We start from the raw sequence: 27,273 nt of genomic DNA, 5'->3' as shown, positions 1-27,273 counted from the left end.
TGCCACCTTCGCCTCCTGAGCTCAAGTGATCTTCCCACCTCGGCCTCCTGAGTAGCTGGGACCACAGGTGTGTGCCACCACTCCTGGCTAATTTTTTGTATTTTTGGTAGAGAGAGAGTTTCACCATGTTGCCCTGGCTGGGGCAAAGATTTCTTAAACAAGGCTTAAAAACGCCATATACCATAAGAGATAAGATTGGGAAAATGGTCTGCATGAAAATTGGCTTCTGCTTATCAAAGTAACAGCTTTTGGAAACAGCAGAGTAGATTCTATTGTGCTGATCTTCCTGTTGATAACAAGTATAAATGTTGGAAAAAGTTGGAAAGCACTGAAGAGTGACTAAAAGTAGCCAGAAACCGGAGAGGTTTTCATCCTTGGCTGACGGGCACCACATGGGATAAACTCCACATTTGAATGGCTTTTCCCTTGGGGCATTCCCTGGTCTGCAGGGAGCAGGACAGATAGAACTCTAGCAGGAAATCACAGTCTTATTGGCCTGAGAGTGAGTTTGAGGCTGCCAGAGGACCTGGACATTGAGTGGGATAAGGCTTTGTGTGAACAAGGTGAACCACCAATAATTTATTTACCTTTCATTTAAAAACTAAATACTCTTGGCTGGGCACGGTGGCTCACACCTGTAATCCCAGCACTTTGGGAGGCCGAGGTGGGCAGATCACGAGGTCAGGAGATTGAGACCATCCTGGCTAACACGGTGAAACCCCGTCTCTACTAAAAATACAAAAAATTAACCGGGCGTGGTGGCGGACGCCTGTAGTCCCACCTACTCGGGAGACTGAGGCAGGAGAATGGTGTGAACCAGGGAGGTGGAGGTTGCAGTGAGCCGAGATCGTGCCACTGCACTCCAACTTGGGCGACAGAGTGAGACACTGTCTCAAAACAAACAAACGAAAAGACTAAATACTCTTTAAGAGGAGGATAACAAATCCAAACTCTCTATAGCGTATGATCCAAAATGTTTAATACACCATAAAAATCACTAAGGAACCTGGGTGTGGTGGCATGTGCCCATTGTTCCCGCTACTCAAGAGGCTGAGGTAGGAAGATGGCTTGAGCCCAGGAGTTCAACTCCTGCCTGGACAATATAATAAGACCTTGTCTTATTTAAAAAACAAAAACAAATAAAAAAGAAAAAGAAAAACCCCAACTACTAAAGAGATGAAGAAATAGGAAAGTGTGATTCATAATTAAGAAAAAAATTAGTCATAGAAATAAACCCATAGATAAAACAGAGTTTAGAATTACCAGACAAGGACATAAAAATAACAATGATAAATATATCAAAGAATCTACTTGAAAAGATGAATAAAATGGGTGAAAATATGGGGAATTATAGGAGATATTTGGAAACTGGAAATAACCAAACGGGAGTTCTAGAACTGAAAAGTGCAATATCTGAAGTTGAAATGTCATCAAATCAGATTAACAGCAGGTAGGACACAATACAATAAAAGAGCAATAAACTTGGAAACAGGTTATCCGAAATCATTAAATTTGAAGCAGAGGAAAGAAAAAGATTAAGTCATTAATAGTTTCAATGACCTGTGGCATTTAATGGTATAAATACTTTTTTTTTTTTTTTTTTTTGGAGACAGAGTCTTGCTCTGTCGCCCAGGCTGGAGTTCAGGGGCGCAATCTCAGCTCACTGCAACCTCTGCCTCCTGGGTTCAAGCGATTCTCGTGCCTCAGCCTCCCAAGTAACTGGGACTACAGGCATGCCCCACCATGCCCAGCTACTTTTTGTATTTTTAGTAGAGTCGAGGTTTCCCCAGGTTGGCCAGGCTGGTGTCAAACTCCTGACCTCAAGTGATCCACCTGCCTTGGCCTCCTGAAGTGCTGGGATTACAGGTGTGAGCCACCGCACCCAGCCTTGAGTGGTCTAAATACTTTTAACTGGAGTCCCAGAAGGAGAGGAGAGATATACTATTGCAGGGATAATATTTGAAGAATTAATGGTCAAATATTATCCAAATCTGTTCAAACAAACAAACAAATAGAAAACAGCTCACAGATCTAGGAAGCTCAGCAAAACCCAAGAAGCATAAATATCAAAGAAAATTATCTCTTGGCACATCATAGTAAAATTGGTGAAAAACAGAAATACAAAAAAATGTCATAAATGCAGCCTAAGAAAGAAGATACATCAGGGGAAAGAGTGAGTGCTGACTTCTTATCAGAAGGAAGCCAAAAGATAATGGAATAACATTAAAGTGCTGAAAGAAAGAAACCCAATCAACCAAGAACTCTATATCCAGTGATAATGTCTTTAAAATATGGGAGTGAAGTAAAGACAATTCTAGATAAGTCAAAACTGAGATAATTTGTTGCCAGCAGAACTTCACTACAAGAAATGTTAAAGTCTTTAGGCTGAGGGGAAATGAAACCAAATGGATCTATAGGAAAATGCATATAGCAGTAGAAATGATAAATATATGAATAAATATAAAAGATACCATCAACAAAGAAATCACAGACAGGGAACAATGCATGTAACCAATATAGTATATGTATTCAGTATATATAAATAACTCCTCAAAATTTCTGTAAGAAAAAGAGATTTAAAAAATGCATAGGATATGAACAGATTATTCACAAAAATGGAATCACAAATGGCCAATAAACGTATTTTTGAAACATATAAAAAGATTTTTATACTACTTTTCTCTATTCAGATTAACCAAAATTTATAAATCTGACAATATCAGTTGTTAGCCAGGATGTTAGAGAAATGTGAGTCCTAATGCCTGCTGGTTGTGCTATAAATTTCTATACACACTTAAGAGATTTTGGCATTGTTGAGGAAAGTTGAGAACTTGCCTCCCCTAGATCCAGCAGATTTATATACCTTACAGTAAATCTTAGATGTTTCTCTACATAAAAGTTTCAACATTAAAAAAAAACTTTTAAAAAAGTTGAGCAAAGTAAGCAAGTGGCAGAAGGATAGAGAGTACAGTATCATTTATAGAATGTTTAAAAACAGTCATAGAGATTTAGTATAAGTATAGATGCACGGATGGGCATCATAACCTCCAAATTCAGTATAATGGTTACCAGTGGGGAGAAAGAAGTAGAAAGAGATCCTGGAGTGATTCACATGCAATTTCAAGTATATTAAAAATATTTTATTTCTTAAGCTGAGTAGGAAGTATATTGGGGCGTTGCTTATATTATTCTTTTGTACTTAGTATTCCTACCACATTCCCAAAATAGTCCTTGATTTAAAAAAAAATTAAAGGAGGCCAACTTAGTTTAGGAGTTCCTGTATGGTAGCCATAATTTTTTTTAAGTTTTGAAACAGAAATCTTAGCTTTTAGGAATCTTAGATCATTTTCACAGTTTAGAGGGACTGTCTTAGTTATTTTATGTGCTGCCAAAACAGAATACAAGAGACTGGGTAATTTACAATGAATACGTATATACTTCTCGTAGTCCTGGAGGCTGGAAAGTCCAATATCAAGGGGCCAGCATCTGGCAAGGGCCTTCTTGTTACATTAGCTCATGGCAGATGGGGAAAGAGACAGCGGGCAAATGGGGTTGAACACATTCTTTTAAAAGGAGCCCACTCCTTCTATACGGAACTGACTTTTGATATAACAGCATTAATCTTTTCATGGGGTCAGAGCCCACGTGGCCTTTCACCTTTCATTAGACTTCATCTCCTAACACTGTTGCACTGGGGATTAAGCTTCCAATACTTGTTTTTGGGGAGAAACATTCAAACCATAGCAACAACTGAAAGTAGGGTAATGGGAAGAAGGAGAAACACTTGGGGATGGTAATTTCCTAGATCCTTTAGGGAAGCTTTGGACTTTTAAATTTGTACTATAAATTTTTATTACACTGCTAAGAATTTTACAGTTTATCTTAACCAAATTTATTTTTTAAATTTTTATTTTTTAGAAACAGTGCCTTGCTCTGTTGTCTAGGCTGGAGTACAGTAACACAGTCATAACTCAATGTAGTCTCAAACTCCTGGCCTCAAACAGTCCTCCTGCCTCAGTCTCCTGAGTAGCTGGGACTACAGGTGTACGCTACAACACTTGGCTAATTTTTAAATATTTTGCAGATGCGGTCTTGCTATTTTGGCCAGGTTAGTCTTGAACTCCTGACCTCAAGTGATCCTCCTGCCTCAGCCTCCCAGAATGGTGGGATTATAGGCATGAGCCACTGTACTTGGCCTTAACCAAGTTTTTGTTGTTGTTTTCTGCTGTTAAAAAAGAGGAGTGTAATTTTGCAGGCTTTTTATTACCCTGATGTTTACACTTTAGGAAAATTCTTAGTTGTAGGAAATTTAGAGTTGGATATTTGAGAAACATTATGGCCAGCATAAAATGCTTTGGTATGTGACAATGAAATGCATAGGTAGTCCAAAAAGGCCTGGTTTTCAAGGTTAATGAATTAAGATAGGAAATATCTCCTATGAAGTCAGAGTGCATTGTGTACCAGGATAAAATAGAAGTGTTTTTCCATTTGAAAACAAAATAATCTAGAAGACTGAAAGCTTTCAAGGTCGCATAAAGTTCAGTTAAGGAGCAGAGTTTTTTCTGGTTTTGTTTTTGTTTCAATTTTCTGTACTTACAAATTCTGGCTCTTTTATTTTAATAATTCCCATTTAGCCTAGGAACATTAACTGCCTCTCAAAAGAGCTTTGTGTTCAAGGTCTTCAGGTCAAATTGAAGATGTCAGGATTTTTATGATTTCATTTTAAGCTATCCATTTATTTTCTAGTAAGAACAGAAAATGCTGTTAGAGCTCAAAGATTTCTAGACTTCTTTCTTTCTTTCTTCCTTTCTTTTTTTTTAAATTATACTTTAAGTTCTGGGATGCATGTCCAGAATGTGCAGGTTTGTTACATAGGTGTATATATATGCCATGGTGGTTTGCTGCACCCATCCACCCAACATCTACATTAGGTATTTCTCCTAATGCTATGCCTCCCCTAGCCCCCACCCCCGACAGGCCCCATTGCGTGATGTTCCCCTCCCTGTGTCCATGTGTTCTTATCGTTCAACATCCACTTATGAGTGAGAACATGTGGTGTTTGGTTTTCTGTTCCTGTGTTAGTTTGCTGAGAATGATGGTTTCCAGCTTTATCCATGTCCCTGCAAAGGACATGAACTCACCCTTTTTTATGGCTACATACTATTCCATGGTGTATATGTGCCACATTTTCTTTATCCAGTCTATCATTGATGGGCATTTGGGTTGGGTCCAAGTCTTTGCTACCAAGTCTTTGCTATTGTTAACAGTGCTGCAATAAACACGTGTGTGCATGAGTCTTTATAGTAGAATGATTTATAATCCTTTGGGTATATACTTAGTAATGGGATTGCTGGGTCAAATGATATTTCTGGTTCTAGATCCTTGAGGAATCACCGCACTGTCTTCCACAATGGTTGAACTAATTTACACTCCCACTGACAGTGTAAAAACGTTATTTCTCCACACCTTCTCCAGCATCTGTTGTTTCTTGACTTTTTAATGATTGCCATTCTAACTGGCGTGTGATGGTATCTCATTTTGGTTTTGATTTGCATTTCTCTAATTACCGGTGATAATGAGCTTTTTTTTCATATGTTTGTTGGCCACATAAATGTCTTCTTTTGAAAAGTGTCTGTTCATATCCTTCACCCACTTTTTGATGGGGTTGTTTTTTTTCTTGTAAATTTAAGTTCCTTGTAGATTCTGGATATTAGCCCTTTGTCATATGGGTAGATAGCAAAAATTTTCTCCCATTCTGTAGGTTGCCTGTTCACTCTGATGATTGTTTCTTTTGCTGTGCGGAAGCTCTTTAGTTTAATTAGATCCCATTGGTCAATTTTGGCTTTTGTTGTCATTGCTTTTGGTGGTTTAGTCATGAAGTCTTTGCCCATACTATATCCTGCATGGTATTGCCTAGGTTTTCTTCTAGGGTTTTTATGGTTTTAGGTCTTACATGTAAGTCTTTAATCCATCCTGAGTTAATTTTTGTATAAGGTGTAAGGAGGGGGTCCAGTTTCAGCTTTCTGCATATGGCTAGCCAGTTTACCCAACATCATTTATTAAGTAGGCAATTCTTTCCCCATTGCTTGTTTTTGTCAGGTTTGTCAAAGATCAGATGGTTGTAGATGTGTGGTGGTATTTCTGAGGCCTCTGTTCTGTTCCATTGATCTATATATCTGTTTTGGTACCAGTACCATGCTGTTTTGGTTACTGTAGCCTTGTAGTATAGTTTGAAGTCAGGTAGCGTGATGCCTCCAGCTTTGTTCTTTTTGCTTAAGATTGTCTTGGATATATGGGCTCTTTTTTGGTTCCATATGAAGTTTAAAGTAGTTTTTTCTAATTCTATGAAGAATGTCAGTGGTAGCTTGATGGAGATAGCATTGAATCTATAAATTACTTTGGGCAGTATGGCCATTTTCATGATGTGGATCCTTCCTATCCATGAGCATGGAATGTTTTTCCATTTGTTTGTGTCCTCTGATTTCCTTGAGCAGTGGTTTGTAGTTCTCCTTGAGGAGGTCCTTCACATCCCTGGTAAATTGTATTCCTAGGTATTTTATTCTCTTTGTGGCAATTGTGAATAGGAGTTGACTCATGATTTGGCTTTCTGTTTGTTATTGGTGTATAGGAATGCTTGTGATTTTTGCACATTGATTTTGTATCCTGAGACTTTGCTGAAGTTGCTTATCAGTTTAAGGAGATTTTGGGCTGAGATGATGGGGTTTTCTAAATATACAATCATGTCATCTGCAAACAGAGACCATTTGACTTCCTGTCTTCCTATCTGGATAACCTTTATTTCTTTCTCTTGCCTGATTGCCCTAGCCATAACTTTCAATACTATGTTGAACAGGAGTGGTGAGAGAGGGAATCCTTGTCTTGTGCTGGTTTTCAAAGGGAATGCTTCTAGCTTTTGCCCATTCAGTATGATATTGCTTGTAGGTTTGTCATAAATAGCTCTTATTATTTTGAGATACATTCTATCAATACCTAGTTTATGAGCTCAAAGTCTTCTAATGGGACAGTCTTCAGGAGTTGATCTTGCACATGACACTTAACTGATTTATTTAGTAATGTAAGAATGCCACTTTTACTGTAGTGGACCTATCCATAATCTGCCATTATTGTCATTATATCCATTTGTCCTATTTAACACTAAAAGAGATCCCCCACTCCCCAATCTTAAAATAGATGTCTTTTCATGTTCTTGCTTATAAAGCTATTTTGGTATTTCTTAGTGTTTTGTCCAGCTTCCACTGTAGTGCAGACATACTCTTATTTGTGTTGGCATTGTCCCCGACCTCCCTTTCTGTTAGAGCTGAGAAGGAAAACTGCCCTGTCAAGGTGCTAACAGAGAGCAGGGCTGCTGAGGTTGTTGGGCATCTGGCCAGATGTTCCCAGGATTATCCCCCTCATTAGTCATGCATCCCAAAGGGATGTTTCCACTGACCTTTTTTTTTTTTTTTTTTTTCTTTTGAGTCATAATCCTCTGGGTTTTCATTTCTTAAATGCTGGTGCTGGGATAAGGAGTGAGGTGTTAGGGCAGGTAGTCAGTCCCTCGGGCTTCTTTCCATGGACTGAGTCATTTTCTGTTGACTTGAATAAACAGTAAGCCACTGACCATGGAAAGTTTAAGGATAAGAGCGCCAACTCAATGGAAAGAGAATCCAAGCAGTTGTGATTACAATGGCTCATCGAACTTTTTCTGCAATTCTCCTTTTTAATAATATTAATAAATGTTCCTGACCCACAGTAGAGGGAGGCATATTATCTGATCCAAGTACTAAATGGCAGCATTTTAGTGCTACAGAGAGCCTCTGATGTGATCTATTTTCTGATAGCTTTAGTTGTGGGTTCAGAATGTGAAACAGAAAATAGGGGAAAAAATGATGATGATGATGATGATGATTATTATTATTATTATTATTTTAGAACAGGATCTTGCTCTGTCTTCCAGGCTCAAGTGCAGTGGTGCAATCTTGGCTCACCGCAGCCTTGAGCTCCTGGGTTCAAGCAATCCTCCTGTCTCAGCCTACTGAGTAGCTGGGACTACAGGTGCATGCCACCATGCCCAGCTAATTTTTGTATTTTTTGCAGAGACAAGGTTTTCCCATGTTGCCCAGGCTGATCCTGAACTCCTGGACTCCACTGATCCACCTGCCTTGCTTCCCAAAGTGCTGGGATTACAGGCGTGAGCCACCGCGCCTGGCTGGTTTAGATTTTTCTAAGTGTGCTGAATTACAGTATATTGTTGGAACAAAGTGATTGTTGACTCTTATGTGAGACAGAGAGTGAATGGTTTGAATGAATACATCCTAGTTTAACCGTTAAAAAAATAGTTCTCTAACATTTGATGTTTTGCCTTTTCATTTCCTTAGTTATTTTTGTTCATCTAAGCTCTTGAGAATGGCTGAAATAATGCAGTTTGTATTTAAAAGGTTGTGACATTTTTCTCATAGCTTTTCAATATAAAGATTTAAATTAGTTAAAGGCAGCAGTGGTGCCCATCACATGCTAGTTAGAGGATGACTTGGGCTGCAGGAGAAGGAGCAAGATGACAGCAGAGAGGGTGAGAAGCTGGGAGGAGAGCCAGCTTTCAAAGGGTGAGAATTTGTGACTAAAGAGCTGAGACTTACATCCTAAAAAACAGTCACCAAGTTTCTGAAGTGGCAAACTTAACCCCTGGAGATGATCCAAGGAAGTGTTAGGGACAAATCACCATGCCTTAGAGGACCGCGGAAGTTCTCATTGCCAGATTATCTCCACATTTTCTTTTTTAAGCCAATCTAAAAATAAATAACCACAAATGGTTATGCTGAATTCCTATGCAGTATGACTTATTTAGAAAATTTTGTTATATGCAGTATTTGCTCCGATAGATAGAAATATTAATAATAATTGAGCCCTTAACCCTTACAGTTCACACAAAGTTCTATGCATGTTACTAATGAGGGAGGCTTACAGGAACCTTGTGAAGTAGGCAAGGCTGACATTTTTCTTCCTGTTTAAAAAAAAAAAAAAAAAATTGAGATAGGGTCTCACTCTTTCGCCCAGCACAGATCACAGCTTGCTGCAGCCCTGAACTCCTGGGCTCAGGTGATCCTCCCACCTCAGCCTCCCAAGTAGCTGAGACCACAGGCGTATGCTGCCATGCCTGGCTACTTTTTTATTTTTTGTAGAGATGGGATCTCACTATGTGGCCCAGGCTAGTCTCGAATTCCTGGAGCAAAATGATACTAATGCCCCAGCTTCCCAAAGTGCTGGGATTACAGATGGGAGCCACCACACCTGGCCACTTCACATATTGCAACTGACGAAATTGAAAGTCAAAGAATTCCAGTGAATTTCATGTTGCTCTGTGATTAATAAAATTTCAAATCTTATTTTTTCAGATCCAGTGTTGTTTTTACTGTATCCTAGGCCCTCCTTCCTGAAGTTTCCAGGCATAGACATTTCCAGAAATGTCTAGATTTCAGTTTTGTTGAAGAAGTATGAACTAAGGGGAGACTCACAAGGGATCAATGTTGATACAATACTTGGAAACAGTGTGATCTTGGGCAAATTACCCTTAGAATATTCTATTTTCTTACTTAAAAAAAAATTAACACTTGCTTAGATGAATTAGAATGCTCTTGGCATATTGCAAGTAGCAGAACACCTTACTCCAATGGGTTTAATCATAAGAAAGTGTATCTCCTAAAACATGAAGTTCAGAAGTAGGACTGGCTCAAGTGCAGGTTGAACCAGCAACTGAAAGACATCAGTCAGGTCCTTTTTCTTGCTATGGCCATGGGTGGCTCTGACCTTGGGCTGCCCTACTCAGGGTTGCAAGATGGCTATGGCCATTCCAGAATCAATCCAGATTAGCTGCACCAGTGTTGAGGGGAAATGAGACAATGTTTTCCTGTATCATTCTCTTAGGACTGAGAAAACATGCCTGTAAAAACCCACTCCAGACTTTCTTTATGCCTTCATGCTTCTAGTATTTCATCAGCCCCAAACTACACAAATCACTAGCAAAGAGGATGGGATTATTACAATCGGTTTAGACTAATCTCTTTGGGATGAGTGCTTTGTTGTGAGGACTGAATAAAACAACATATGCTAAAGTCCTGAAATTTAGTAAGCCTTTAGTGTTATATCCTTGGTGTATAATACATCCTTAGTGAATAATTTTGTATTTTTTTCTGCCCCCCCATTTTGTATTTCTTTACATATTTGATATATTTATCCATGTTCAAAATGAACATTGACTATATTAAATTTCCCTTGTTATAAAATATTTCTAAAAGTCATTTTTTTTCTTTGTGGATATAGCTAAACATTTTAGCTAATGAGGGAAAATGTGTAGAATCTGTAATTTTTACACAGGCCCTGTCTGAATTTCATATATCAGGGCTATTGTGGCACCATGTAGGATAGGTAGTACTTGCCTGAAATCACATTTGGTTTTGGAGAAAATGGTGTTCTTGTTCTTAAGGGAAGATATGAAGTCATTTTGAGAACTTCGAAAGGAAATTAGGTGTTTGTACTATATTAGCATAATCATGTCTGTCTTGTTATAATGCCAAAAAAGATCCATAACCAGGAAATTAAAAGCATTAAGTCTGCTTTTAGCATTAGTATGTTCATTTTTCCATAGTAACTTGGGGAAGAACAGCGAGCCTGGCCTTATCAACTAATTTTCTTTTACGTCAGTGACAGTGCTATTCAAACAGTAATGTGTGCCTAATAAAGATTTAGTTTTTACATTATTAATGGGGTTGGCTCTACTTTGGAAGAGTTATATAACAAACTAATCAACAGACAAATAAAGAGCAATGTCGATTTTCCATTTGCCAGATTAGCCTTGTTTCCTTTGTCTTGGCTTCGAGTTGTTTCTCAGTGTTCTCTTCATTTTTACCACCCTCCTTCCCCCTCTCTCCCCACCTCCAGAGTTTTATCTCACCATAGTTGCATTAACATTATTTTTGCTTCGTCCTTTATTGTGTCTGTTATATGAGTCCCCAAATTTTGGTTGATTTTTATTTTTAGAACACAAGGCCTGAAGAGTTCTTAGTAACTCAGCATGACACCAGCTCATTGGTGACCAGATGTACAGGGTTCCTAAGGGATCACTAGTTCCAGAATGACCTAAGAACTTGGGTAAAACACACAGCGTGTCCATAGTTGCTTTGTAAACAAGTGCCCTGGAACATTGGACTGAAGCTTTGACCTTGATTTAAAGCACATTCAGCAGACGATGGATTGGATGAAGCTGTGTTATGGCATGACCAAGTTGAGGTCTAAGAATTATATATACATATATAAAATATATTTATTTATTTATTTATTTATTTATTTATTTATTTATTTATTCTGAGATGGAGTCTCGCTCTGTCACCCAGGCTGGAGTGCAGTGGTGCGATCTCGGCTCACTGCAAGCTCCGCCTCCCGGGTTCATGCCATTCTCCTGCCTCAGCCTCCCAAGTGGCTGGGACTACAGGCACCTGTGACCACACCCGGCTAATTTTTTTTTTTTTTTTTTTGTATTTTTAGTAGAGACGGGGTTTCACTATGTTAGCCAGGATGGCCTCAATCTCCTGACCTCGTGATCTGCCCACCTCGGACTCCCAAAGTGCTGGGATTACAGGCCTGTTTTTTTTGTTTTTTTTTTTTTGAGACAAGATCTCACTCTGTCACCCAGGCTGAAGTGCAGTGTTGTGACTGTGGCTCACTGCAGCCTCAGCCTCCTGGGTTCAAACTATCCTTCTGCCTCAGCCTCTGAAGTATCCGTGACTACCCATGTGCACCACCACCCAGCTGATTTTTCAAATTTTTTCTAGAGACGGGTGTCTCACTATGTTGCCCAGGCCTGATCTCAAACTCCTGGGCTCAAGTGATCCTTCCTCAGCCTTCCAAAGTGCTGGGATTATAGGCATGAGCCACTGTACACGGCCAGAATGAGTATTTACTATGTCTCTGTAGAGGTTTCCTAATTGACTAACAAAGAAGGAGCACCTAAGGAGAGAAACTAAGGCTTGCTTTATGTAATTCAGTTATTAGAGGAATGAGGGAGAGAATTAGATATTTGTCAAGCATTATACTGAAAAGGAAGGAGAATATGGAAGAATAGGAGTGATTTCATTTAGTGAACCAAAGCGATTGTTTGCAAATCTGGCTGAGAACATCAGAATTACTTAGAGAATTTTTCAGCAATGTGAAATTCTTTGCCCCTGGAGATTCTGCTTTAGTGGATCCATCTTACAGCATAGATTAATCATAATTGGTTGATGTAACTATTCCCCTTGCATGAAATATTTAGATTTTCTCCATATTTGTTGTCACTTCCTTCCTCCTAAATCTTTACTGTTCTTCATAGCCTCAAAGATTGAATCTAAACCCCCAACCCCACTTCCCCTCCCGAGCTCTTCCACGTGTATCTCTTCCCATCTTTCCAACCTTCTCAGAATATGGGTTTGCATTTCTTTTTAAATAATTGGGGCAGTTATTGCAAGAATAAGTGTACATGCATCATAAACATATGAAAACTGTTCACCCTTAAGAGTAATCAAATTAGAGCAAGTTAGAATCCTGAGCTATTCTTTCTTGTTGCAATCAATTGGCAAAGATGAGAATAATTTATTTCGGCATGGGTGCGCTGTAAAAGTCACCCTCCTACACCGCTCTTGAGAATGTGAATTGGTAAAGACCTTTCTGGAAAGCAGTTTGGCATTGTGCATCAAGAGCTTTGAAATCATTCATGTTCTATGATCCAGTTCTGTCACTGGGAAACTATCCTAAAGAAATAGTAGACATAGAAACAAAGATCTGCAATGGTGTTCATGACACTGAACTTCACAAAAAGTTGGAAGAAATCTAAATATCCCAAAATAGAGAAGTTGTTAAGCAAAGAATTACATTTACAAAGGATGGAGTATCATTCATTCAAAATTTGGTGGTAAAATATATATAACATAAAATTTACCATTTTAACCATTTTAAGTGTACAGTTGTGGCATTAAGTACATTCATATTGTTATGCAACTATCATCACCATCCATCCACAGAAAATTTTTTTATCTTGCACAGCTAAAACTCTGTATCTGTTAGACAACAACTTCCCATTCTCTCCTTCCCCTGACCCTAGGCACCATCATTTTCTGTCTTTCTATAAATCTCTCTGAATTTGACTACTGTAAGTACCTCACATAAGTGGTGTCATATTTGGTTTGGGTTTTGTGTGTGTGTGTGTGGCTGCCTTATTTTGCTAAGTGTAAGGCCCTCAAATCTTCCTCCATGTTGTAGCATGTGTCTGAATTTCCTTCCTTTGTAAGGTTGAATAATAACTGTGTTGTGTGTTTATACCACATTTTGTTTATCCATTCATCTCTTGATGGACATTTAAATTGTTGCCAACTTTTTTGGCTATTGTAAATGATGCTACTTTAAACATTGGTGTATAAATATCTCTTTAAGGTTCTACTTTCAATTATTTTAAGTATATGCCCAGAAGAAAATTGTGGTTTTGAAAAATGTTTAATAGTAACATGCATCATGATATTTCATCAGTTAAACAGCAGATCATAAAAATAGTGTGATTCTCTTTTCTTGGGAAAAAAATATGTGCGTGGTAAAAGGACTGGAAAAACACAGTTAGAACTTGGGGTTCTTTTATTTTGTTCCCGAGTTTTCTATTATAAGAAGATATGTACACAAATAAGTAGTTTGAATTGGAGGGTTATACCCCCACCAGCAGATCACAACAGCAGGGTGATTCAGCATTAGTTTCTTCACATGCTGTCCTGCTTTGTCTCTGAGTTATTTTATGAATGTTAATTTCAGAAATATCCCTAGAGATAAAAAACACCATGAAATTCTAATTTAATTACCTTTGTGTCTCATAGAAAGAATCACAGCTGTTATATCACAACAATGAAAAATAGCAAGAACTTGACTTGAGCTCAGTGTCTTCTTTGTTGGAAAGTAGATATTCCAGCTAGAAATAATCAGTTCAAAAATATTTTCTTTATTTTTTATTTCTGTTGAACATATCAGTGCAGATGTGAAAAGTGAAAAGTCTTTTTTGTGAAGACTTCACTCACTCTATAATCAAGGACTTAACTGCTTTTAAGCTAGTTTGCAATCAGGTGAAAAATACAGTACTAATCATAAGGCAATTCTTGAACAGAAACCTATTGCTTTGAAAGCTTGAAAGAAAAGTTTTCAACTTTTAAATGAAATAATGAATTAAATAATGCAAATTATTTGCCCCCTTTTGGCTGGGTGCGGTGGCTCATGCCTGTAATCCCAGCACTTTGGGAGGCAAGGTGTGTGGATCACCTGAGGTCAGGAGTTCGAGACCAGTCTGACCAACATGGTGAACCCCCATCTCTACTAAAAATACAAAAATTACCTGGGTGTGGTGGCGCATGCCTGTAGTCACAGCTACTCGGGAGGCTGAGGTAGGAGAATCACTTGAACCTGGGAGGCGGCGGTTACAGTGAGCCAAGATTGCGCCATTGCACTCTAGCCTGGGTGACAGAGTGAGACTTCATCTCAAAAAAAAAAAAAAATTATTTGCCCCTTTCAACAAATATTTAGTGCTAAAATTTAAAAAAAAAAAAATCAACAGGAGTGGAAATAACTTCGTATGGTTACTCAAAGATAGGCACTAAATTTCTCTTAAGATGTAAATGTGTAGTTCCCTAAGATTTATTTCCTTCTTAAAGTCTTATCTAATTCAGCTTCATCCTTTTATTTATCTATCTTTATAGATAGTTTTGCACTTTTAATCATTGTTTATAGGTTTCTTTATGGATAGACTTACATATTGTTCATATTTACGTATCCTCTTGCTAAACTGTAACATTCTCAACAATATAAAACTCTTGTTTGGTGTGTTTTTATGGGTGCATTTCAGCAGTATTGCCATGTAAGTCTTTTTGAAGTATTAGTCTTTTGTTTTATGCGACTGATCAAATAGATTGTGAAAAACACCGTTCTTTTTAGAATATATCAGTATCTGTTTCTGTTGTATATAGAATACAAGCCTTATCCTTAATATAAAAGCAATTCTCTCATTTATTTCTCATTTTTATTTTTCCTGTTTCATTCAACTCCCTTTTATTAAAAACAAACAAAAAAAATTCCCAGAAATCAATGAAAAGGAACTACAAAAATTGTTAGTATAAACCAAAGGGTAGGCAGAGCCATACAAAGAAAAGGGCCTAGGCTTTGGAATCCAGCAGAACTGGGTAGAGTTCCTGCTTGACCACTTCCTCACTGCATAACTTAATATTCCTGTGCTTCAATTTTCTTGTTGACAAGGAATTCCCCCTACTTTAAAGAGTTGTCAGAATTAGAAGTATTATGCCTGAAATGTCTCATTCAGTGCCTTGTACCTAGTAGGTGCTCAGTAATCAGAGGCAGCTACTATTGATTCTTTTACCATTTGATGTTAATCACAGCTTTCTTTGATAGAGACTATAATCTATGCTGTTGTATTATTGTTAGAAATACACTGTCCTCATTTGTAGGAAGATTAAATATTCCCACCCATGACACCAGACTTGGTTGTGTGTCTTGATTGATGTGTATTCTGAGCAGAAGCTTTGAGAGCAATTTTGTGATTGTACCACATGTACTTTTTCCTTGGCCATTCCCACAAGAAGGCTGCTCCTTCAGGCTGGATCCCAGATGGAAGACAATGTGGAGCAGAGCTGAACCATGACACAGAGTTCATGACACAGATATGTAGCATGAACAGGAGTTGCAAGCCACTGGGATTCGCAAGTTGTTTGATACTGTGACACTCTTACCCTAAAATGTCTGAGACAGCATCTTCAGTTAAAATGGATATCATCATTATTTTAACATCTACATTTGTAAAATCAAGTTTGAGTCTTAGAAAAACAAACAAAATGAGCCGGGTGCAGTGGCTCATGCCTGTAATTCCAGCACCTTGGGAGGCTAAGGCAGGTGGATCACAAGGTCAGGAGTTCGAGACCAGCCTGACCACCATGGTGAAACCCCCATCTCTACTAAAAATACAAAAATTAGCCAGGCGTGGTGGCACGCACCTGTAATCCCAGCTACTCAGGAGGCTGAGGCAGGAGAATGGCTTGAATCCGGGAGGCAGAGGTTGCAGTGAGCTGAGATCGCACCACTGAACTCCAGCCTGGGTGACAGAGCGAGATTCCATCTCAAAAAAAAAAAAAAAAAAAAAAAAAATTGAAAAATTAACAAAATGATAAAATATATATGAAAATTAACACAAAGAAACTAGAGAATGTAAATATGGCAATAATAAGGATCAACATGCTTGCTATGACTGAGCTTCAAGCCAATATGCTTTTTAGTAATAGAGTGAAAAAAAATCATATACCGATTATTCAGAGGAAGCTAAACTCTCCCTCACAGTAAATTAAAGGAATTTCTCATGACAGACCCTGTGTAAATATAATCTACATAAACAACAATCAATCAATAAAAGCTATATAAACAACATCATCAATATTTTTATTGAAGTTTTGGACTCCAGTAACATTAAGATGTAACACAGTGAATAATGTAACACAGTGAAAGTTATATCCTATTCACTTGTTTAAGGTGGTCCAAGGATGTAGTTTCTAGTAATATGGTTTTATCAAGATCAGAGTTGAGATCACTAACGGAAGTTAAAAGATTATTTGTATCTTGTATGAGCTGACGTATTTACCAGTAATCTCAGCCTGGTTCTTGGTAGGAGGTGGATGCATTCTTTCTTCATTTCACAAGTATTTCATAATCACCTGCAGCATGTCAGGTATTCTGATTATTCAAGTACCAGAGATTCATTGGTCAGCAAGGTTGAGAAGGTTCCTGCTCTTACAGAGCTTACATTCTCTTGGAGCAGATAGACAATAAAAAGAAGAATTTCAGATTATTATAAATTCTGTTAACAGATATGGAGCTATTCAGAGTTTCCATTTTTTCTTGTGTCATGCTTACATGTGATTTTAAGAAATTTTTTCATTTTACCCGTGTTGTTATATTTATTGGCATAAAGTTGTTCGAAATGTCCTTTACTTTGCTTTTAATGCTCATATCATCTGTACTGATGCCCCTCTTTTTGTTTATGAGGGCTTAGCAGTAATTTTTGTTTCTCTCTGTTTCATGAGAAGTCTGCCTAGGAGTTTATCAATTTTATTAATCTTTGCAAAGAACCACATTTTGACACTATTTTCTTTATTGCATGTTTGCTTTTTATTTCACTGATTTCAGCTCTTTTCTTTATTATACCCTTCCTTCTACTTTGAAGATGATACGCTGTTCGTTTACTAGATGGAAGCTTGGAGCATTGATTTTTCAACCTTGCTCCTTTTCCAATGTCTACATTTAAAGGTATAATTTGTTCTGCATCCCAGACATTTTATCTATTAGACTTTCATTACTTCATATATAACAACATATATATATATAGTTCAGTTTAAATACCTTCTAATTTTCAGTATGATTTCTTCTTTGACCTTTGGGTTATGAACTGAGTTGCCCAATTTCCAAATATATCTTTCTTTATTGTTCTGTGGTTTAATTCTATTGTGGTGAGAGAACACATTTTTCATTATTTCAGTCCTTTGAAATTTGTTGAGAAGGACTTTATGGCCCAGAATATGGTACACAGTTGTTAGGTGTAGTGTTCCATGTAAGTCAGTTAGATTAACTTGGCTAATGATGTTATTCAAATCTATATCCTCACTGATAATTTTTGTCTATTTGTTTGATCATCACTGAGAGTGTTTTAAGATCTCTACCTGTGATTGTAGATTTGTATGTCTGCTTTTTTAGTTCTGTCCATTTTTTCTGTATATGTTTTGAAACCATACTATTAGGTACATTTGGGACTATTACATTTTCCTATTGAATTTACCTCTTTATCATTATGAAACGTTCCTTTTTTCTCTTATAATTTTTATCTTAAAGACAATTTTGTCTGATATTAACCTATAATAACATTTATTTAATATTTGGATGATACATCTTTATGCATCATTTCACTTTCAACCTACCTGTGTCCTAATACTTGTTAAGTATCTTTTCTATATAAAATGCTTGGGACCAGAAGTGTTTTGGATTTTTTATATTTTTGAATTTGGGAATATTTGCATTATAATTGCCAGTTGAGCATCCCTAATCTGAAAATTGGAAATCAGAAATGCTCCAATGAGCATTTCCTTTGAGCATCACATCAGCACTCAAAAAGTTTTGGATTTTGGAACATTTGAGATTTCAAGTTTTTGGATTAGGGTTACTCAACTTGTATTTACAGTGTGCCTTTTAAAAATGAATATAATTGCGGTTTTTTTGCTGTTATTGTTCAGTTCAATTTGAAAAATCTCTTTTATTAGGAATGATTAGATCATTTACATTTAATGTGGTAACTGATAGTTGGGGTTATATCAATAGTATTGACTATTTGTCTTATTTATTTTGTATTTGTCTTACATGTTTTTTGTTCCTTTAGTCCTCAATTCTTGCTTTATTTTTATTAACTTAGTATTACATTTTCTGCTACATTAGCACTGTAGTAATAGTTTTCATATTATTCTTTGAGTATTCCCTAGAGATTACAACCTGCATCCTTTACTTTTATAGTCTACCTTACATTTTGTATTTTACTGCTTCCTGAACAAGGAAAGAAACTTGGAGCAGTTTAAATAATCAATAGATGTTAAATAATTTTTATATTTTAGATCTTGTCACATATTTACTCTTTCCAATGCTCTTTCTTTCTGAAGTTCAGTGCTTCCAAATGAAATCATTTTCCTTTAGTCTGAAGCACTTTTAGTATTTTTTTATAGTTCAGATCTGCTGGCAACTAGTTCCCAGTTTTTGTCTGAAAATATCTTTTTTAGGCTTTTTTTTTTTTCTTTTATTACTCTAAAGATGTCGCTACGTTGTATTCTGGCTTCCAGAGTTTGTATGGCAAAGTCTACTGTCAATTTTATTGCTCCTTTGAAAGTAATGTATCTTTTTTCTCTGGCTGATTTTAAAAGATTTTCCACTGTGTTTTTGGATTTTGGTAACATGTTTTGGCATTTAGACTATAATTATCTTATTTTATCCTGCATGAGTTTTGCTGAGCTTCTTGGATCTGTGGGTTGATGTTTTCATCAGTTTTGAAATGTTTTTATCCATTATATCTCACATATTTCTTGTGCTCCATATTCTCTTTCTTCTCTTTCCGGGGCTACAGTGATACATAGGTTAGACCATTTAACTGTGTCTCCTCTGTTTCTTATGCTTTATTGTGTGTGTGTGTGTTTTCTTTCTTTTTTCTTTTTTTTTCTATATCTCTGCTTCAGTTTAGATACCTTCTATTGACATAGAAGGTAGTTCACCAAAACTGTTTTTCCACTTCGTTGAATTAACTTGTAAGCCCATACACTGAATTCTTGTTTTCAGGTATTGTATGTTTTGGTGCTAGATTATGTGATTTCTTTGATTCTGATTCTCTTTTGAAGTTGTTTATATCTTTTATCCATTTTATCTTTTTCTCTATATTCTTTACCATATTTGTCATAATTATCTTAAAGTCCTTGTCTATAAACTCCAGTATCCGAATTATCTGTAGGTCAGCTTTTCTTGTCTGTGTTTGCTCTTGTTTATTGGTCACAACTTCCTGGCTCTTTGCATGTCTCATATTTCTCTATTGTATCCCAGACATTTTGTATTAAAAAATTATTGAGGCCGGGCGCGGTGGCTCAAGCCTGTAATCCCAGCACTTTGGGAGGCTGAGACGGGCGGATCATGAGGTCAGGAGATTGCGACCATCCTGGCTAACACGGTGAAACCCCGTCTCTACTAAAAATTACAAAAAAACTAGCCGGGCGAGGTGGCGGGCGCCTGTAGTGCCAGCTACTCGGGAGGCTGAGGCAGGAGAATGGCGTGAACCCGGGAGGCAGAGCTTGCAGTGAGCTGAGATCTGGCCACTGCACTCCAGCCTGGGCGACAGAGCGAGACTCCATCTCAAAAAAAAAAAAAAAAAAAAAAAAAAAAAAATTATTGAGACTTGAAGATGATTTTATTTTCACTCACAGAGATTTTCCCTTTCCTCTGTTAGCCAGATAGGGTAAGAAGCTGATTACCTCAACAAATGCAGTTGAGTTGGGTTGGGTCTAGGTTTTTATTTTCATTGACCTAGTCTGTTTCTATTTTATCTCTGCTTGTTAGCTGTGACCCTCTTGAACTTCTAATTGATAGGCAGGCAGATTTCTATCTTCTTATCCATTAAATACTGTGGGATATTTCATATCTGTCCTTAGGAGTTTTGTGTTTAGCTCTTTATTCTCCACAATTTGATAGATTTCTTTTTTCTTTTTCTTTTTTCTTTCTTTATTTTATTATTATTATTTTTTTGAGACAGTCTTTCTCTGTTGCCCAGGAGGGCAGTGGTATAATCTTGGCTCACTGCAACCTCCACCTCCAGGGTTCAAGTGATTTGCCTGCCTCAGCCTTCCAAGTAGCTGGGACTAGGGGCACACACCACCATGCCTGGCTAATTTTTATATTTTTAGTAGAAATAGGATTTCACCATGTTGTCCAGGCTGGTTTTGAACTCCTGACCTCAAGTGATCCACCTACCTTGGCCTCCCAAAGTGCTGGGAGCCAGTGTGCCCAGCCCAAAATGTGGTAAATTTCTTAAAGGGGAGACTTTTTTCCTATGGTTGTTGTAGACTCCTTTCCCTAGTGGGACTTTTCTCCTAAACACTCAGGAGATTTCACTCTGTCATCCCAGCTCTACTCCACGCCCTAGCCTCCTGTACAACTCAGCATTCAACGAATGTCCTGTGAAGAAAACAGCCACACATTTGGGACTCTTCCAGGTTTCATTCTGTCATGCCAAACCACGCAATTATCAAGAAATCCACTAGTTTTTCTTTTCCTTGGTAAAGTTTAAAATAGACAGAGTTTTTCTGCCCATGCCAAGCCCAAGCCTAATCTTAGGATCAGAATCAGCAAATGCCCCCATGAAAGACAACGGCAATTCAGCTCATCTTGGAAGGCCACTTCCCTCTTTGGAATTTATTTCAGTGATTTTTTTGTTGCTTCCATAGATCTCCAGTGTCCGCAAAAATGTGTTTTTGATATGTGTTCTTATTTCCCCCTAGTTACTGAAGCAGGAGTGATGGCTCCCAAGTAGACGACTACGTCTTACTTGGAAACACAAGTTTTCCCCCTCACATTTAATATTTGTCCACAATATAAATGGCTATGTAGGTTCCCAACATTTGTATAATATTTTGTTCCATATTATACTTTATAGTATTATTGGACATTTAGAGTAATTTTTCATCTTGTAACAAATGCCCTTGTAATGAAACTTCTGATTACATGTTTAATATTTTTTCATGGTATAAATTTGCAAATGTATAATTGTTTTGTTAAGAGGTATACATAGTTTTAAAAAATTTCTATAGTTGGCCGGGTGCAGTGGCTCACACCTGTAATTCCAGCACTTTGGGAGGCCAAGGTGGGCGGATCATCTGAGGTCTGGAGTTCAAGACCAGCCTGACGAACATGGAGAAACCCTGTCTCTACTGAAAAAAAAAAACCCAAAAATTTAGCCGGGCATGGTGGCACATGCCTGTAATCCCAGCTACTCGGGAAGCTGAGGCAGGAGAATTGCTTGACCCCTGGAGGCAGAGGTTGCAGTGAGCTGAGATCGTGTCATTGTACTCCAGCCTGGGCAACAAGAGCGAAACTCCATCTCAAACAAACAAACAAACAAAAATTCTATAGTTTTGATATTGGCAATTTTCTGCCAAGAATACTGTACTTCTTTGCTTTTACAGTATGGGAGAATTCCCACTTCCTGCAGTGGTATACTAATGATATATGACAGGATTTTATTTCTTTTGTAATATACCTACGTGCTCTTTTAAGCTCCAGAAAACATTAAGACTTTTTCCTCAATATGGTATTCAATTTAGTCTCATGGATGGAGGGGAGCTTGAGAAAAATGTGAATTATTAATTTTATTGGTATTTATATTTTCATTTAAAATACAAAAATATATATTGTTTGTGGCAACAGAAAAACAGATATAAACCCAAATATTCATTTGGGTTGGTTCTGGCACATAGGAGATATTCGCCAATATTTATTGATTGATTTTGATATGCCTTCATTTTTGCCTCTTCCTTTTCATATCTTTAAGAGAGACTTTTCATGTTCTTTGGTTTCAGGGAAAATGCAATAATGTATTTAATGAAAAATATTATGTATCTTGATATGAATTGGTAGAAAGGGAAGTGTCTACTTCTTTCTTCTCCTAAATCCTTTTTGTTGGGACACTATACTTGCCTCTGAACAAAGACAAAGAACTTTGAGACTTATGTTAGTCTAAGACTTGTAAGTTGACCTGTAAGTTGTGACTTGCCTTGATATAGTGTTGAGTATCTGTAGTCTAGGTGTATATACTTTCATTTTAGAATGGAAACATGTATACTTCTGGAAACATTAAAATATGCTTTTTAATCACCTATAGTGATGCAGTGGTACTTTTTTTTATTCCATAGGTACATAACTATCAGAGCCAACTAGTTAAGATTCATAGTTATTTTTGCTTCCATTCAGAGATGCTTGTTCTACTTAAAGAGCAAGACCTTTAAAAAAGAGACATGGTCCTCAACATTCAGAAAAATGTATTTTTTGTTTTCATTTGATGTTTAATTTATTTTAAATTATGGAAAATTTTGAGTATGTATAAAAGCCAAGAATATACACGTATTGTGCCTACAATATACACTATTGTACCTATCACTATGTTTAGTATTCCTGTCTTTTATTTACACAGTTATGACTTAGGTGAGAATGCTTTTATCTTGGAATTGTAATGTATTTCTTCCCACATAACCTTTTTTGGTATCATCAAATGGTCATTTGTTAGATATTTAGTTCTTATATTTTCTTCAGCATGATTTTTTTAAACATAAAAGTTTCATTTTTCATGCATTGGCCTCAGGCAGTTCCTCTTAGTCACTAGGGCATTTATTTTATTTTTCTGATTTTACATACCCCTAAGTGAAATTATATTGACTATCATTGCCTGTTTAATGATTCATGTAAGGAAACCCTTAAATGTATCCTAGGAAGTATTACCTTGAAAATAAAGTAAATATCCAAACACTGAAGTCCTTTTAAATATTGAAGTGTTTTCAAAGGTTGATACTCAGTTTTATGCATATTCAGAAAAGTCTTTTTATAACTCTCTGAGCCAAAATTAGTATGTAGAGACACAATCTCTGCTTTTCTTAATTTCATCCTATAATTGACATTATTTCATTTTTATATCATTCTTATGGAATTGATCATTTCAGTATGTTACCTCCTCAGTGCTCTGTATATTTTTAAGAGTTTTTAAAAACTACTTTAAAAAATATGTGCAGGGTTCTCATTTTTAAATGTTTATTGCACACACACACACACACACACACACACCCTGAATGATGGCTTCCAAGTAGACGGCTACATTTTACTTGGAAACACTAGTTTTCTTCTGACTTTTAACATGCTTCCACAACATAAATGACTACATTGCTTTCTAACATTTGGAATATATGTTCTTTTATATTACACTGTATAATATTGGATATTTAGGGTAATTTTTCATCTTGTAACAAGTGCCCTTGTAACTAAATTTTCACATTCACATACTTCTGGTAGATGATTGAAGACAGGATTTTTTAAAAGACTAGGGTTACTAGGTAGGTTGAGGGTGAGCTAAGTGGGGGAAAGCAATAGAACTGTGGACAAAGATAAGCAGTTTCTGAAGCGTTAAGTGCTAATAACACACCAGATTCTGGGGTGAAGGCCAGTGCAATATTTTTACTTGCTCAGGCATTGGAGTTATACAAACAGAAGCTATTACACACCCAGGGTTTCATGATTGAGAAAGTTAACTTGTACATTTGTGGTTTTTTATAGGTTCAAAAAGGCATTTGAATCTGAGCCAACACTACAGTCAGGAATTAATTATGCGGTCCTCCTCCTGGCAGCTGGGCACCAGTTTGAATCTTCCTTTGAGCTCCGGAAAGTTGGTAATTATAACTTGATATTTTACATGGAAATCAAGAAACTAGACCTAACTTGGTGCAAAGAAAAAGAATCCTGAATAGATAAATTTTTTGCTTTCTGTCTTTTCATACTTCCTAAAGATAAAAAAAAAAAAGGCTTATTATATCTCCTTGTTTGGTATTTCATACTATTGTACAGAATCCTGATATTAGGACATAATTCAGTTTTTAGTTTTTCTTACCTGTCTCTAAAAGCCCCCCTGGTTAATATTCTAGCTCAAACTAATATTGAGGATATGAGTTCCGCATTCAGCCCCTAACTCCCAAATAATGTTAGTGTTTTGTGAGACATCAGGAATATTTCCTATTTTAGATTGTGCTTTCGTGGTGCTTTTCTTCAAAAACTTCTGCTATTTCCTTTATCTGTTTCTCAAGCACACCTGTCTCTATGATTTCACTGGTGTTGGGGGAAGAGCCTCCCAAAGCACCAGGAGCAATAGGTTAAGCAAATGGTGGTCTTGGTAGGAACTATGCTCCTAAGACCGTCTTTGAACCATAGCCATCGACAGAATGTGCTTTTGTCCCTTTTATCTGTAGACATTATCTCATCTGCTGCCTTTCCCTGGGGATTTAAAGAAGTTAGGGCATCTTAGTGAACAAATTTCGAGTGATTTTCTTGGTTTTGGCTTTGCTCACATTTTTAAAAGATTCTGGATACTGGAATCCTGTCTATGGGAATCGTATTTTGCTCTGTTGGGTGTCTAACCATCTCCTTTCAGAGAACCTTTCCAACTCTTTTAGGAGTTACTACTGACATAGAAATATTCAGTCTTATTTTCATAGGGAAAAAATAACACGTTCAGCTTAGTGAAGCTATGAATTGTAGAAAAATTCTTTTCTTCAAAATTAAAAAAAAATTTATTTTTAGAGACCAAGTCTCACTCTGTCACCCAGGCAAGAGTGCAGTGGTGTGATCATAGCTCACTGCAGCCTCGAATTCTTAAGCTCAAGCGATCCTCCCACTTTGGCCTCCCAAGAAGCTGGGACTGTAGGTGTGCACTGACACACCTAGCTAATTAAAAAAAACCTTTTTTTATAGCGACGTGGCCACACTGTGTTGCCCAGGTTGGTCTTGAACTCCTGGCTTCAAGCAGTTCTGCTGCAGCCTCCCAAAGTACTGGTATTACAGGCGTGAGCCACCGCACCTGGCCCACTTTAACTGGAGAATTTCTTTTTACTTTTCTTAAAGAGAAATGAATCCTAGACTTAATAAAAAACAACATTATTTTGGAAGAGCTCATATCTATATGTAATGTTCTGGAGAATCTTTGAAGCTAACTAAAGTCAGAATGTTTTTTTGTTTATGTTTTTAAATGCCCAGACTAAAAGAATGATAAAATATTTATTACTGTGGGATAGCAGTGGTATTAAAGGCAGAAAGGTGTGTTTGAAATAATTCTTTTTTTGTTGTTTTCTTTTGAGACATCTCACTCTGCTTCTCAGGGCACAATGGCACAATCACAGCTCACTGCAGCCTTCACCCCCAAGACTTAGGTGATCCTCCCACCTCAGCCTCCCGGGTAGCTAAGGCTACAGGCATGTACCACCACACCGGGATAATTTTTTCGTATTTTTTGTAAAGATGAGGTTTTGCCATGTTGCCCAGGCTGGCTTAGATTGTGCTTTCCTGGTGCTTTTTTCAAAAACCTGTGCTATTTTATTTATTTATTTATTTTTAAGGCTAGGTCTCACTCTGTCACCCAGGCCAGAGTGCACTGGCATGATCATGGCTCCCTGCAATCTCAACCTCCTGAGCTCAAGAGATCCTTCCACCTGGGTCTCCCAAGGTGCTAGGATTACAGGTTTGAGCCACCTTGCCCAACCTGAAATAACTCTTTTGATTGGTTCAATGAAATCAGAGAAGGTACATTGCAATTTGTACTTTTCAGAAATTATAATAAAATTTTGTGTCTAAGACTAAATTAAAAACTCTATACTAGCCAAAACCCCTATATCAGTGTTCTAAAAATATTTTTATTGCTCTTTTGTTGCTTTTTTCATTGTTTTTATTGATATACAATAGATAGATATTTTTTCAGTATATATGTTCTATTTTGGTACAGTCATACATTTATTGTTCTGTTCTTTAACTCAAGGTGAGGTTTTGTTGAAGCCTCTAAATTATTGCAGGAATTGACACTGATTTGCGTATGTAGGCAGAGCAATGACAATGGTTTGAAAATGTACTTATTCTAAATTTCATTTTGAAGGTAAATACTTATTAAGATGGTCAGAACTCTGAGGTCTGAGGAAGTGTGATTAATATGTAAAAGAAACATGTTAATTTTTTTCAGGAAGAACTCACTTGTAATACATGTTGAACAAACATTTAAAAACATATAAAGTTAGTTTAAAATTTTAGAAATTGCATAACATATACAGACTTAAAATATGACCTAATAGTGAATTTTTAGCTATCGTGAGAACTGTTTTAGGCTTCTAAAATACTGTGATATGCGTTCTAAATTGTATTGTCCTTCAATAATGAAAACATAGTTAAAACTCAAATTATACTGATCAACATAGATTGAGCTAAAGTTAATTTTTATATGGTAAGAGGATTAAATGGATTTTCAAGGAAAGACAGGTTGGCTAAATAAATTGGTAGTTTAATATAATAATGATGTTAATTGATAGTATATAATAAAAATGAGACAACATACTTGGCATATTTTAAAGATACGTATAGTTTCATTCTTTCTTTAAATTCTCCAATCAGCTTTTCCAGTAATTTATATCTCCCATTCCTCCTGTTGGCCTCTGCAAACATACAAGTTATTCTGAATTATTGAGTTCTTATACTAATTAGACTTTTACTTATGAAATCCCTTCTTTAGATGCTTTTTGAAATTTTGATTTATTTATAAAGGGTAAACAATTAAAAATTAAGATGAGCGCTCAATATGAAGCTAAATGTATTATCTTAAGATCTCAAATGTAATACAGAAATGATTCTTAACTGTCATGCTCTGTTGCCCAAAGACTCTTAATTCTAGTTGTGTGTTTGTTTGTGATTATGACTAATTGCTTCATGGATCTGTGTTTTACTTTTCCAGTTTTTGAAGAATCATTGATGCTTAGGCTATTTAGAGCTAGGATTTAAAAACACAGAGCCATATCCTACATCTTCCTGTTTTCACCTTCACAAGCCTTAAAAATAATATTCGAACTTTAG

The 27,273-nt window shown here is 36.8% G+C and overlaps 1 protein-coding gene and 1 long non-coding RNA gene across 7 annotated transcripts in view; one reads left to right on the top strand and one right to left on the bottom strand.

Annotated features, from left to right (window-relative positions):
* The window catches only part of LOC105465677 (mitogen-activated protein kinase kinase kinase 5), a 243,220-nt gene that overhangs the window by 106,427 nt on the left and 109,520 nt on the right, over positions 1–27,273 (top strand). For all 5 annotated transcript variants that reach the window (XM_011714252.3, XM_071096505.1, XM_011714250.3 and 2 more), the window contains one exon: positions 23,950–24,062. In XM_011714252.3, the coding sequence (XP_011712554.1) occupies positions 23,950–24,062 (113 nt within the window). The remainder of the gene's footprint in view (positions 1–23,949; positions 24,063–27,273) is intronic.
* The window catches only part of LOC105465676 (uncharacterized), a 48,868-nt gene continuing 38,325 nt past the window's right edge, over positions 16,731–27,273 (bottom strand). The window contains exons 8-9 of one of the 2 annotated variants that reach the window (XR_011623409.1): positions 26,762–26,858; positions 16,731–16,866 (exon numbers count right to left, since the gene is read on the bottom strand). This is a non-coding gene — a long non-coding RNA (uncharacterized lncRNA). Of the gene's footprint in view, positions 16,867–24,053; positions 24,174–26,761; positions 26,859–27,273 lie in introns of those variants that run through there. The other variant, XR_011623408.1, reaches the window with a different exon arrangement.

This window comes from Macaca nemestrina, chromosome 5 (assembly GCF_043159975.1).
Source record: "Macaca nemestrina isolate mMacNem1 chromosome 5, mMacNem.hap1, whole genome shotgun sequence".
Classification (NCBI taxonomy): domain Eukaryota; kingdom Metazoa; phylum Chordata; class Mammalia; order Primates; family Cercopithecidae; genus Macaca; species Macaca nemestrina.
Note: the sequence above shows the minus strand (reverse complement) of the source record. Positions and strands in the feature narration are given on the sequence as shown.